Genomic DNA, 14,128 nt, shown 5'->3' on the forward strand with positions numbered 1-14,128 from the left:
TCATCGACTTCCTGTTGATTTCATTCTTAGAGCATCAATGGAAAATAAAATGAATTCACGAGACGGATCGAATAACTTTGTGAGATATTAATATTTTCGAATATATTTACATCAACAAATTTTAGACATTATTTTAATAAATGTATTATTAATCACAACTATGAAAAAATAGGAAATAATATCACTGTCATAGAGTTGTAAAAATATCTATACTAGTCTGCACCGCGATGTAGATAACAGAAGTATATATAGAGAGACGACATTCAATTCATCATGATAAATAAACTTCCGAAAGGGAAATAATCCCGGGAAAAGGTTTTTGTTGGGGGAAAACATCAGAAAATGGGGTTAAGAATCTCTTGGGGAAACATTCTAAAGGTGAAATAAGAGACATCTGAAAAAGGCTCAAACTGATCTGCACCGTGTTGCAGATATAAAGAGCGACACTCAATTTATCATACTTAATTGAAATAGGCTAAAACTAATTTGCACCGCGGTGCAAATAACAGGAGTACATGTATATGTAAACAGAAGACACTGACAGTTTTTCATGATAAATATGCCTCAAAAAAGCGAAGACTTTCATAGAAAACGGTTTTCTTTGGGGGACAAACATCAGAAAATGGGGTTTATAATCTCTTGGGGGAACATTTTTAGCTGTAATAAGAGATATTTGCAATAGGCTCAAACTAATATGCACCGCCGTGCAGATAACAGTAGTATATACCGATCCAACCCAACCAAACACCAGAGAAAACCCCAACTAAACCCCGGGTTTACTTTTGGGGTTTACTTTGGGTTTACTCTTGGTTTACTTTTTGAAAATTTGGGTCCACTAGGAGGTTTCTTTGGGTTTACTCAGGGTTTTCTTTGGATTTATTTCGAAATTGCTTTTGAGGTCAACCGTACGCACTGAAGTGTGAAGCAGACCCATCTTTTATTTTAACATCCTACTGCCTGTTATTACTGCCCCTTCCCCTTATATATTCCGAATACACAGTTAACGTCTGTTTTCAGTGGTATACTTCTAACCGGGTTTACTCTCTGCGTCCACTCTGGGTTTACTTTGGTTTAATCGGGGTCCACTCTAGTAAACCCTGAGTAAACCTGAGTAAACCCAGAAAGTAAACCCAGGGTTTAGTTGGGGTTTACTTTTTGTTAGGTTGGGTCTGATCGGTACTGTATAAAGAGAGACGACACTCAGTTTATCATACTAAATACGCCTATGAAAGGGAAGTATTCTGGGAAAAGGGTTTTCTTTGGGGGACAAACATCAGAAAATGGGGTTTAGAATCTATTGGGGGAACATTCTAAAGGTGAAATAAGAGACATCTGAAAAAGGCTTAAACTAATCTGCACCGTGGGACAGATAACAGGAGTATACATATATATAGAGCGACACTCAATTTATCATACTAAATACGCCTATGAAATGGAAGTATTCTGGGAAAAGGGTTTCCTTTGGGGACAAACATCAGAAACTGGGGTTAAGAATCTATTGGGGGAACAATCTAAAGGTGAAAAAAGAGACATCTAAAAAAGGCTTAAACTAATCTGCACCGCGGGACAGATAACAGGAGTATATATATATATATAGAGCGACACTCAATTTATCATACTAAATACGCCTTTGAAATGGAAGTATTCTGGGAAAAGGGTTTCCTTTGGGGACAAACATCAGAAACTGGGGTTAAGAATCTCTTGGGGAAACATTCTAAAGGTGAAATAAGAGACATCTGAAAAAGGCTCAAACTGATCTGCACCGTGTTGCAGATATAAAGAGCGACACTCAATTTATCATACTTAATTGAAATAGGCTAAAACTAATTTGCACCGCGGTGCAAATAACAGGAGTACATGTATATGTAAACAGAAGACACTGACAGTTTTTCATGATAAATATGCCTCAAAAAAGCGAAGACTTTCATAGAAAACGGTTTTCTTTGGGGGACAAACATCAGAAAATGGGGTTTATAATCTCTTGGGGGAACATTTTTAGCTGTAATAAGAGATATTTGCAATAGGCTCAAACTAATATGCACCGCCGTGCAGATAACAGTAGTATATACCGATCCAACCCAACCAAACACCAGAGAAAACCCCAACTAAACCCCGGGTTTACTTTTGGGGTTTACTTTGGGTTTACTCTTGGTTTACTTTTTGAAAATTTGGGTCCACTAGGAGGTTTCTTTGGGTTTACTCAGGGTTTTCTTTGGATTTATTTCGAAATTGCTTTTGAGGTCAACCGTACGCACTGAAGTGTGAAGCAGACCCATCTTTTATTTTAACATCCTACTGCCTGTTATTACTGCCCCTTCCCCTTATATATTCCGAATACACAGTTAACGTCTGTTTTCAGTGGTATACTTCTAACCGGGTTTACTCTCTGCGTCCACTCTGGGTTTACTTTGGTTTAATCGGGGTCCACTCTAGTAAACCCTGAGTAAACCTGAGTAAACCCAGAAAGTAAACCCAGGGTTTAGTCGGGGTTTACTTTTTGTTAGGTTGGGTCTGATCGGTACTGTATAAAGAGAGACGACACTCAGTTTATCATACTAAATACGCCTATGAAAGGGAAGTATTCTGGGAAAAGGGTTTTCTTTGGGGGACAAACATCAGAAAATGGGGTTTAGAATCTATTGGGGGAACATTCTAAAGGTGAAATAAGAGACATCTGAAAAAGGCTTAAACTAATCTGCACCGCGGGACAGATAACAGGAGTATACATATATATAGAGCGACACTCAATTTATCATACTAAATACGCCTATGAAATGGAAGTATTCTGGGAAAAGGGTTTCCTTTGGGGACAAACATCAGAAACTGGGGTTAAGAATCTATTGGGGGAACAATCTAAAGGTGAAAAAAGAGACATCTAAAAAAGGCTTAAACTAATCTGCACCGCGGGACAGATAACAGGAGTATATATATATATATAGAGCGACACTCAATTTATCATACTAAATACGCCTATGAAATGGAAGTATTCTGGGAAAAGGGTTTCCTTTGGGGACAAACATCAGAAACTGGGGTTAAGAATCTATTGGGGAAACATTCTAAAGGTGAAATAAGAGACATCTGAAAAAGGCTCAAACTGATCTGCACCGTGTTGCAGATATAAAGAGCGACACTCAATTTATCATACTTAATTGAAATAGGCTAAAACTAATTTGCACCGCGGTGCAAATAACAGGAGTACATGTATATGTAAACAGAAGACACTGACAGTTTTTCATGATAAATATGCCTCAAAAAAGCGAAGACTTTCATAGAAAACGGTTTTCTTTGGGGGACAAACATCAGAAAATGGGGTTTATAATCTCTTGGGGGAACATTTTTAGCTGTAATAAGAGATATTTGCAATACGCTCAAACTAATATGCACCGCCGTGCAGATAACAGTAGTATATACCGATCCAACCCAACCAAACACCAGAGAAAACCCCAACTAAACCCCGGGTTTACTTTTGGGGTTTACTTTGGGTTTACTCTTGGTTTACTTTTTGAAAATTTGGGTCCACTAGGAGGTTTCTTTGGGTTTACTCAGGGTTTTCTTTGGATTTATTTCGAAATTGCTTTTGAGGTCAACCGTACGCACTGAAGTGTGAAGCAGACCCATCTTTTATTTTAACATCCTACTGCCTGTTATTACTGCCCCTTCCCCTTATATATTCCGAATACACAGTTAACGTCTGTTTTCAGTGGTATACTTCTAACCGGGTTTACTCTCTGCGTCCACTCTGGGTTTACTTTGGTTTAATCGGGGTCCACTCTAGTAAACCCTGAGTAAACCTGAGTAAACCCAGAAAGTAAACCCAGGGTTTAGTTGGGGTTTACTTTTTGTTAGGTTGGGTCTGATCGGTACTGTATAAAGAGAGACGACACTCAGTTTATCATACTAAATACGCCTATGAAAGGGAAGTATTCTGGGAAAAGGGTTTTCTTTGGGGGACAAACATCAGAAAATGGGGTTTAGAATCTATTGGGGGAACATTCTAAAGGTGAAATAAGAGACATCTGAAAAAGGCTTAAACTAATCTGCACCGCGGGACAGATAACAGGAGTATACATATATATAGAGCGACACTCAATTTATCATACTAAATACGCCTATGAAATGGAAGTATTCTGGGAAAAGGGTTTCCTTTGGGGACAAACATCAGAAACTGGGGTTAAGAATCTATTGGGGGAACATTCTAAAGGTGAAAAAAGAGACATCTAAAAAAGGCTTAAACTAATCTGCACCGCGGGACAGATAACAGGAGTATATATATATATATAGAGCGACACTCAATTTATCATACTAAATACGCCTATGAAATGGAAGTATTCTGGGAAAAGGGTTTCCTTTGGGGACAAACATCAGAAACTGGGGTTAAGAATCTATTGGGGGAACAATCTAAAGGTGAAAAAAGAGACATCTAAAAAAGGCTAAAACTAATTTGCACCGCGGTGCAGATAACAGGAGTACATGTATATGTAGAGAGACGACACTGACAGTTTATCATCATAATTTTGAAAACTTCGTAAGCTTTTTTCTGTTTTATTTTTACAAAACACGTTCAAATTGTGTTTGTTTTATTCCGTTTCGATTTGTGAAGGAATAAAATGAATTGTTGAAATAAAAAGTAAAATAAACTTTACAACTACATATATAGATACAGTATAATGAAAACAATTCTATTGTCTTGTAATTCCGTATGAATACTAATAAAGTCTTTATGTTTCAAAATTTTAATTTATAAAAATACTACAATTTCAAAACCATTGGTGCATGCAATACATTATTATATGTGCACACGTTCTACACTTCTCATAATAGCGCCCAGAAACCAGCAGAATCCGTATTCAAAGACTGCATTTGTTTGGTCGAATTCTGATGATGATTTTCAGTGATTGGAATCATGTGAACTGTATGGAATTATATAAGTGTCAAACATTAATAAATATTAATTTTAATTTAAACAATATTTTATTATGCCTCACATAAACGGATGGGATAGCAGGCATTAATGAATACGCCAGTTTCAAGATTTAGATTAGTTTGTTTGACATTTCAGAGAATTGAATATTTTAAAAAAATGTGGATAATGAAAAACCATTTATTCCGTGATTACACGAAAACTAAAACAAGCATAATTGTACGGAATAAGCTTATTTATTTTAAGTAAAAAACAGTTTATTCCGTCAATAAACAACTTTATAATCAAACACGTAATAAGCAGAGCTCTTTTTTATGTAAATGACCGTTCATTCCAACACAACACAAAACACACGGAAGAAGCTGCTATTTTACTGAAATTACCGGTTTTTTTCTTTCTGTAATAACACAAAAATAAAAATCAGCACAAACGGAATAAGCTGCTATTATACTATTTTCTTTTATTCGCATATTCGCTAGCCAAGGGTCCGAAACCCTTTGCTAAGCGAAGATGTTTCATTGGACACAACACAAAATCTGAAATATTGTCATACACGGAATAAGCTGCTATTTTATTAAAATAACCGTTTTTTCGTAATAAAAACACTTGAAATAAAAATAAAAATAAAAAGTTACCTGCCTTCCTCTTTGATCGATTAGCATAAGTCATAACTGCTGATTATTTCTAGTAACAAAAATTAATGGAATACGATGATGTAGTTATTTTTTTTCACTGGATGATGGAAACATTGATAATCAATGAAATGCCGTTCTAGAAGGAAGGCTTCGACTAAACACCACAACAAATCTAAAGCATACGTCTGTACTTACACCCAAGTAACACCAGTCTACAGCATAAATACACAGTGCAGTCCATCTTCAAACTGTGGCGTAAACATGTGACGTTGGCACGGGCACAACTAATTCAAATCCGATTCAGACTTCAATCCGGAATTCATTTAAAATTGTATGAGTTGAGATCGTTAGCATGTGTGTTGATGGTATTTTATTGACAGGTTTAACAATTTTTAATTTTATTTACATATGAGATAACGTTAATTGGTGAAGTTTTTTTGTGGTTAGGCCTATATATGTATTTTATTGCAGCACTGTTTATATCACTTTAGTGTAATCTCGAAGGTATTTTTAGCAGTATATAAATTAAGTTCAACAATTCTCGACAAGTACTGAAGTAAAATACACGTCTTGAAAAATTACATAGGCAATTTCGCCACATATGATTCTCATATGTATTGTCTTTCATATGAGAATCATATGATAATGATATGTGCATTATATGCATATCGAATCATATGAGTATCATATGTGACAGATCATATGAGAATCATATGAACGCTCATATGTGAATCATATGAAGCAATATACATATGATTCACATATGAAAATTCCTTCATATGATGATCATATGTATAACACAAGTGTAATCATATGAAAGAAATCTGTTAATAATTTCATAATATTTTTTAGTGTTTATAATTTTTTTTTTTTTGCATATTATTAATATAATCAAATTTGAACAACATTTTTAAATGTTTACAAATCCTGTAACGTTGTATAAGCCGTATTTCGGTTAAATGTACACTAATTACACCGCTACATGTATGCATATAGTACATGTTTGTTGGCAGACATGCGTGTTAAAAGAATTAGTTTTAAAATATATGTTTACGTACACATTTATCCTTTTTGAAACGAATAAGTAACCTTGAGAAAAAAATAATTCATACAAAAAAAAATAGAATCTCATTCCGGGAATTGACCGGAATCGGTTTAAAATTTGTTTTGTCATATACGTCATATTTTACGTCACCAGAAGCAGAAGATGGGATGAGAGCGATTTTATAAGTAGGTAAGATTATCATTATCCTATCCTAAATCATTAACTTAAAGTTTATTTTGCACAACAGATTTATTCAATCTGATCGTCATAAATGTCCTATTCACTCACCGTATCGATAATTATATATGTATGTGAGAATATCGGTACACACTTTGGGCCATGGGCGTAATATTGTAGCACAAACATTATTAATTAAGAGGATCAATCTGATGTGCAATTCATATCTTTGATAAATGTATGTTACAGTTAGGATGCAAAATGCAAAACATTCACAGTGTCAGTAAAAATATTCAGTATAATATAAACATGTAAAATTGATCACGATTTTACTTTTTTTATTATGAAAATGGTCACTCAGTGACTCTTTAAGATATACTTATTGTTGGGCTTATTAAAAAGTTTATTTTTTAGGGTTTTTGATTGCTAAGTGCTCACCAGAAAGCATGTTTCAACTGAGTAAAACTGCACACAAAGATATATACACAAATTCTGGGTTTCAAAGGATTTCAAAGGTAGCATATTTGTCAACTTTATGATAACTGTAAATTGCATTACAAGTTCATAACATTTCATTCATGGTAATTTAAAGCACTACTTGTATTTTAAAACATTGTATTATTTTTAACGTGAATACTTTGAGATGTTTTGAAAAGATCATGTGTGTTGATTTTTTAAATTTACTTTTGATTTAAGAATAGTTAGGTACCACTATGTTCATTAATTGTTCAATTATTTATTTTAGTAAATTGTTGAAAAAGAATCATGTGCACTACGATCTTAAGCTTAAAAGTGACCTGATTATTCTGAGGGATTCATTGGTCCAGACTTTTGATTAAGGTAAGTATTATATGGCTGCTATCAAAATTTTTTTTTTTCATTCAGTTCCAAATAAATTCAAGAGTTATTGAGAGATTCAAGATCATGAGCATATGCAAAGGTCATTCAAAATAAACTAATAAAGTCTACTATCTTTCAGGTGAATTGCTTTATTCTCATTTATAATAAGTTGATTTAAAGATGTATGGATTCAGGAATATTGTACATTATGACATACACTTAGTCTATAGTTTTTAAAACATTTTTTCATCATTTTGAAGGGACCATACATATATTCTAAAGAAAATTTAGTCAGCAACCAAGGAGATACTGAAGAATTATAAAGAGATACTAGTACTTATTTTAAGAAGATTCTGGCCATTATTCCATTTCATGACCATGGACAGCAAGCAGATAAACAAGAGAACAGGACTAAACACGTGAAATTCTCCAGTTCAGCTCAGAGATTTCTAAAATTGCTTATACTAAATTTTCAGCTTTGTTATATACACTTTAATGAATTTGGTATATTTACTCATGATATGACCTCATTGGTATACATGACAGTACTTATACATTTATGAAATCAAATGTCCAATAATTTGTATTCTTAAGTAGAATATATGTATCGACAAATGCTAATAGCTTGTTTTTCTATATTCTTTGAATAATTTAATTATGTGCACTGTGTAAAATAAGCTATTTCTTTGTATGGAAAATAAGTCATTTGAGGGATAGATCTGTAGAATAATATGATTGTGCCTACAAACTTTAGAAATATATTGATAAATTTTATCGAATGCAGAAATACCTTATTTTCTGTGTGCACACGTGTATATTTTCCTTTTGATAAATTTGAAAACCCCACATATGTTTCATATGATTTACATATGATGCCCCTTTCATATGATTCTCATATGAAAATAATTTCTAACACACATAAAAGTTTCCTATGTTAATCATATGAAAGGGCTATCATATGTAAATCATATGTGCATCATATGTGTATCATATATGGATCATATGATTTGTTACATATGATACACATATGGTGCCCTTTTTTATGATCTCATATGAAACAAATCATATGATCCACATATGATTCACATATGTGAATCATATGTGGCGAAGTTGCCTGTATACATGTAATAAAACAATTCTTTGAAATTTCAAGTGAAATTCACATGAATCAATTCCCCCAAATTTTACGTGAAAGGGATTTCACGTTAAAATTGTGTGTAAATCATGCGAACTTTCACATGATTTTCACGTGAAGTTTTTTCATTTGAAATTCATATGAACAATTTCACGTAAATTTCATTTTATACGAATTTCTCGTGAAATTGGAGTTAATTTCACATGAAGCTTTACTTGAAGCTCTTTTCGCTTGAATTTCACGTGATGCACAATTGGCTGTGTATTCAAGAGGCTTGCCGAGCGAATATACCCATTTTAGCGAGTTGGATAAAGCAAATATAAAATCACACAATCATAGATGTTCTATTCATCTCATAAGTTTTTATTAATATTTTTTGAAATATCACCTTAAATGACACGATTTTTTTTAGACTAACCAATGATGCAACGTTGTGCTATGCATTTATTATGACCTTGAGAGACACAATTTAGTACGTAATTTCGGAGATATGTATACTGTTTTAATGCATTATAAAGATTGAAGTAATTTCTTATCACTAAAGGTTTTTTCTTAGAACTTTATAACTTAATTAAATACCCATACTGAATACTCAAGTAGTCAGGTTGATTGATATACTCAGAGTTGCTTATGCTCGTCACTTTAAATCGACTCGAACAAGGAACAGTTGTTGGTGTTTTATAAACTAAACACCTATGATTTGTAGTTGAAAATACTCGCGCAGCGTTTCATTTGTATTGTGACGTCATCTTTTTGCTTTGTTAACGCCATGGCGTGATAGTTTCAACAGCAGATATTCAACGAAATTTGTTGAAAATAGCTCGTTTGATGCGTAAAATTAATGTTATATTGTGGAATAAACATAAATGTCTCGAAGTATAAGCTATATCCGGGCTCGGGTCGAAAACGTGAAGAGGGTTCTGCAAGCCTAGCCCACTGTCACGTTTTCTTAACCCACCTAAATATAGCTTAATTCATATATTTCAAGACAGTAACCATGTATTTTATATTAGTGACCCTTATTATGTGATGTTATATATTTATTTATTACTTAAATATATCTGAATGTTCTAATAAATCTATAAAGATCACCATTTCCGCCTTTATCAAATAAAAAATAGCCATTATCTGACAAATCTGGGAAATTGGGCATACAAAAATAAACTTTGATAAGACCCCTGGAACAAACCAGGAGGTAATTTTTTTTTTATTTGACCATTTGATGCCTTATAGCAATAATTTTAATGTGTAGAACAGAAAAAGAAATCCCTAGGGCAGACGTTTTAAAAAAAAATGTAAAAAATGTGCAAAATTGATACATTTCAAGCAAAATCCCATAGGGTCCTATGTTAAAAATTAACAAATTTTGAGATGATCCCTTAAACAAACGATGTGGTAAATGTCTAATTTTTTTTTTATCTAAAGATAATAATTATATTAGTAGAAATTCATGTAAAAAATTTCATTCAAAAATCTAGGGCAGAAAAAATTAGACCCGGCCTCGTTACTATTTTTAATAGTGAAAATAGTCATGTGGAATATATAGGAATATCTTCAAAAATAGATCACAGAAGCGTTAAAGCGAACCGCTGTATCAAAATAGTTTGGACCGGAATTATTTGATAAAGCATCATCCGATTGATAACGCAAAGATTTATCACAAAAGACATATACACCACACGTGTGAGATAAAAAGTTTTATTAAAATTTGATTTAGATACGATAGCGGTACATATATAAAATATGGTTAAAAATGGGCACAGATATTTGGCCATATCAAATATATAGTCCATTATGAAAATGAAGTTAAAACAATTTTTCTAAATAAAACCATAATATAATGTAATGATTCTTTTTGCTAAACAAATTATACATTAATATTTTCATTCACACTGTGATGTGTTATATATGTATTTGTTCAGTTTGTTAATACGAAGGTCATTAAAAAATGAAGATTTTGCCATAAATTTTTACTTAACGTCATATTTCTACTAAATTTTATAGACATTGTTCAAGAAATTAGAAATCATTCTTTTAGTATTATGATGTGATAATTTTGGTCGAGGCGTGGTCAAAACCAATAAACCCCGAAAGGCTTAATGATAGGTTTGATCACGCCCCGATCGAAATTATCACTTCATAATATTAGAAAAATGATTTCTTATTACTTATATAATTTTTAGACATTGTACGATTCAATATTTAAATAAAAATAAGCAAACCCCGCTGGTGCCCCAATTATACATCATTTGAAGTTATGGTTATGGGGTATATAGTTCAAAATTGATACTTAGTGTTATCACAGGCAAAGACACTGGACAATGTCATTTTTCCGCAAAAGTTTCAAATATTTTGAAAGCATATATATATATATATATATATATATATATATATATATATATATATATATATATATATATATATATATATATATATATATATATATATATATATAAAATAAAAGAAAAAAAACAACACTAACTGCAAAACATCAGCGCTTTCATTGTTAAAAATCTTCAGACGTTTTACAGTCGTTAAAACTATAACGTAATTACGTTACCTAGTGATAACGTCAACAATAATACTATGACGTCATAATGCTTATAGAAGGAAACAATCATAGAATAAAGTTATATAGCGTAATATACAGTCAAACAAAATCAAAGACGATAAAACAGTCTATGTCAAACTATTTAACGAAGGTTTTAGTGACTTTATAAAATGTTTTTCTTTTTCCCTTCGTTCAATTGCATTGTCAGTATAAAGTTTATAAAACGGAAAAACTGAAAATTGTCCGTGTATTATGACGTCATGGATTTATTCCTTCCCTGAAAAGACTCTCGTTACATCATGACGTCATAATAAACGTTTCTAAGGAAAACAAGTTCATAACTTATGTACATTCACCTGAAGAAGGATGTAAATCCAGAAAGCGCTAGTGAATAGAAACTTTGGAACTGTTCATTTTCTTTTTCTTTTTTGATTATTTATACTGTGTGATATCACCTTTCACTCATTTTGGATTTTTTATATATATATATATATATATATATATATATATATATATATATATATATATATATATATATATATATATATATATATATATATATATATATATATATATATAAACACAATAAAATCCACAGTGGTCAGCGAGTTATAGATAAGAAGTAAAATAAGAAAACACGAAAAACGTCCAATATAGCTTAAGCGCTTTCATAATCAGACAGATAAATAACTATCAAACGTATTTTTTTTTACATGTAATATTGTATTTTCTTCACTTTACCTGTGCTATACTCTGCACCATTGAGGCTGTCCCTGTTGTCGACACATAGACCGAATGGATTGTTTAAAAGAAAATTGTCAATGTAGCGGAGGAACTCTCCGTCCTGATCAAGGATGTGGATACGATGTTTTTCAAAATCCGATGTTAGAATTCTACTTTGGCTGTATGTTGTGATGCCGACTGGACTAAATGATCCCTCGGTATTAGAGGGAGGACCAGTGTAGGTAAACCGGAGTTTCCCGGCCTGATTGACCACCACTACTGCACGGGCGACATAGTCTGACACACAAATATCTAGGTTCCTGTTCTCACTGATAAATTTTTGTCCACCAGATGAAAAGAGAAGTTGTCCTTTGTCATCGAACTGAATACTTTGTTTCTCTGTGAAGCCAGAGTAACGCACAACTTTTGTTTGTGTATCATCATCATGGTCCATGACAACCAGGAGGTCACCAGAGGAGGTACTACAGACATTACAAGGAATCCACGACTGTAGCCTGATAACTGTCTCTATCTGTGCATTGAGAAATATATTCACGGATCTATCATTGCAATCGGTATAAACTAGATTACCACCCTTTGTCACTGCTATGTCTGATGGCCAGTTGCCTGACTTTGTTTGGACTGACTTCACTGGTTCCCCCCGGAGGTTGTAAATTCTTATCATTTTGTCCTCACCACACGTCCAAATTTCATCACTCAGACAGGACACACTGCGTAATTTGTTTTCTCCAAACTCAGTTTTTATATATCTGGTGATCCGAGGTTCATCACTGAGCAGTCTTCCCAGGAAAGAGGACTCAGCACCGATAGATAACACTGATAAAGAACCAAGTTGTTGACAAAGCTGATTTTTGTTTATATTTTGAAGAGTGAAATGTGGTAAAGAAATTGTGAGTTTAGGAAGCAATCCTATGAATTCTGCATTCCTCGATTTGTAGGCAGTTACACGTCTGACATCATTGGAGTTAAGTAACTTATTAAGATCAGCAATGCTTTGCGTGATTTTAGAATTGATGCGTGTGATTTCATTTTCCTGTTCGTTTAGGACAGCCAGGTTTTTTATGTCCATTTCATCAACATCTGATTTCAGTTTCTTATTCAGATCTGGTTTTCTAGCTTGAATCTTAGATGCAATCTCTTGGTATTTAGGAAAAATGGACTTTTCTAGTTCTTCTAAATCTTTTTGAATGATATTCTTTTTGCCGTCGACAATTTTGATAAGTTCAATAAATGTATGCCCTCGGTGATTTTCACAGGAAGCACATTTTGTACAAATAGGAATGTCACATTGTTCACAGTAAAGAACACTTATGTTTGAGGAATGTTTGGGGCATTTAGAAGTAGATCCCCTCTTTTCAAATGACACCACTTCGTGCTTTTGGGATTCATCAGAGATATGTTCCCCCACACAGGTTTTACACAGATGTATGTGACAAATATCACAGTACATAGAGGGGCCCGGGGTCTTACAAATTTGACAGCGTAACACATCCTGGGCCCAGTTTCGATGGGTGTCCATGCTTAGATAACTTGATTTGTTCTGCTAAAAAAATCAAAGATAATGAATTAAATGCCTCATTATAAGATTTAAACTGTATTTAGGAGTTGATTTTTAATCAACTCTCCTATGCAGTCACTCGGACAAACCGAAAGTGAAACAGTGTTTGGACCTCAGCACAAATCATTGCTCCTGACAAGACTTAGTTCTTGAAAATAATTGATGAATTCGATGTAATGTATGCTGAAGCATTGTTTTTCAAGGAATATTATTTTCAAATACCTTAAAAATAGTCAGATTTAAAATGGTACGAACAATTTAAATATTTTTTGTAGTCGTATGTATTCCTACGCCTGAGTTCAATATAGTCTCGTTCAACTCGACGCTCGGCTCTCTCCGTAAACCCTTGTCGGAGATTTACGGTGTCAGCCGAGCGTTTGGTTAAACGAGACTAGAGTTCAATATTGCTTGGATCCATACAATTTTCGAGAAATATTTCTACCACTGATACATAGTTTGAGTGAATTAATTTTATCTTTAAATATTATTTAACATGATTCATATGGAGGTTTCTCGACATTC

General features: G+C 33.1%; 1 protein-coding gene across 1 annotated transcript; it reads right to left on the minus strand.

Annotated features, from left to right (window-relative positions):
- Positions 1 to 12,013: 12,013 nt before the first annotated feature.
- LOC136275108 (tripartite motif-containing protein 2-like) lies at positions 12,014 to 13,567 on the minus strand. The gene has a single exon (XM_066083421.1). It carries the CDS (start codon positions 13,565 to 13,567, stop codon positions 12,014 to 12,016), a length of 1,554 nt encoding a protein of 517 aa, XP_065939493.1.
- Positions 13,568 to 14,128: the final 561 nt, after the last annotated feature.

Source organism: Magallana gigas, chromosome 4 (genome assembly GCF_963853765.1).
Source record: "Magallana gigas chromosome 4, xbMagGiga1.1, whole genome shotgun sequence".
NCBI classification, from domain to species: Eukaryota; Metazoa; Mollusca; class Bivalvia; order Ostreida; family Ostreidae; genus Magallana; species Magallana gigas.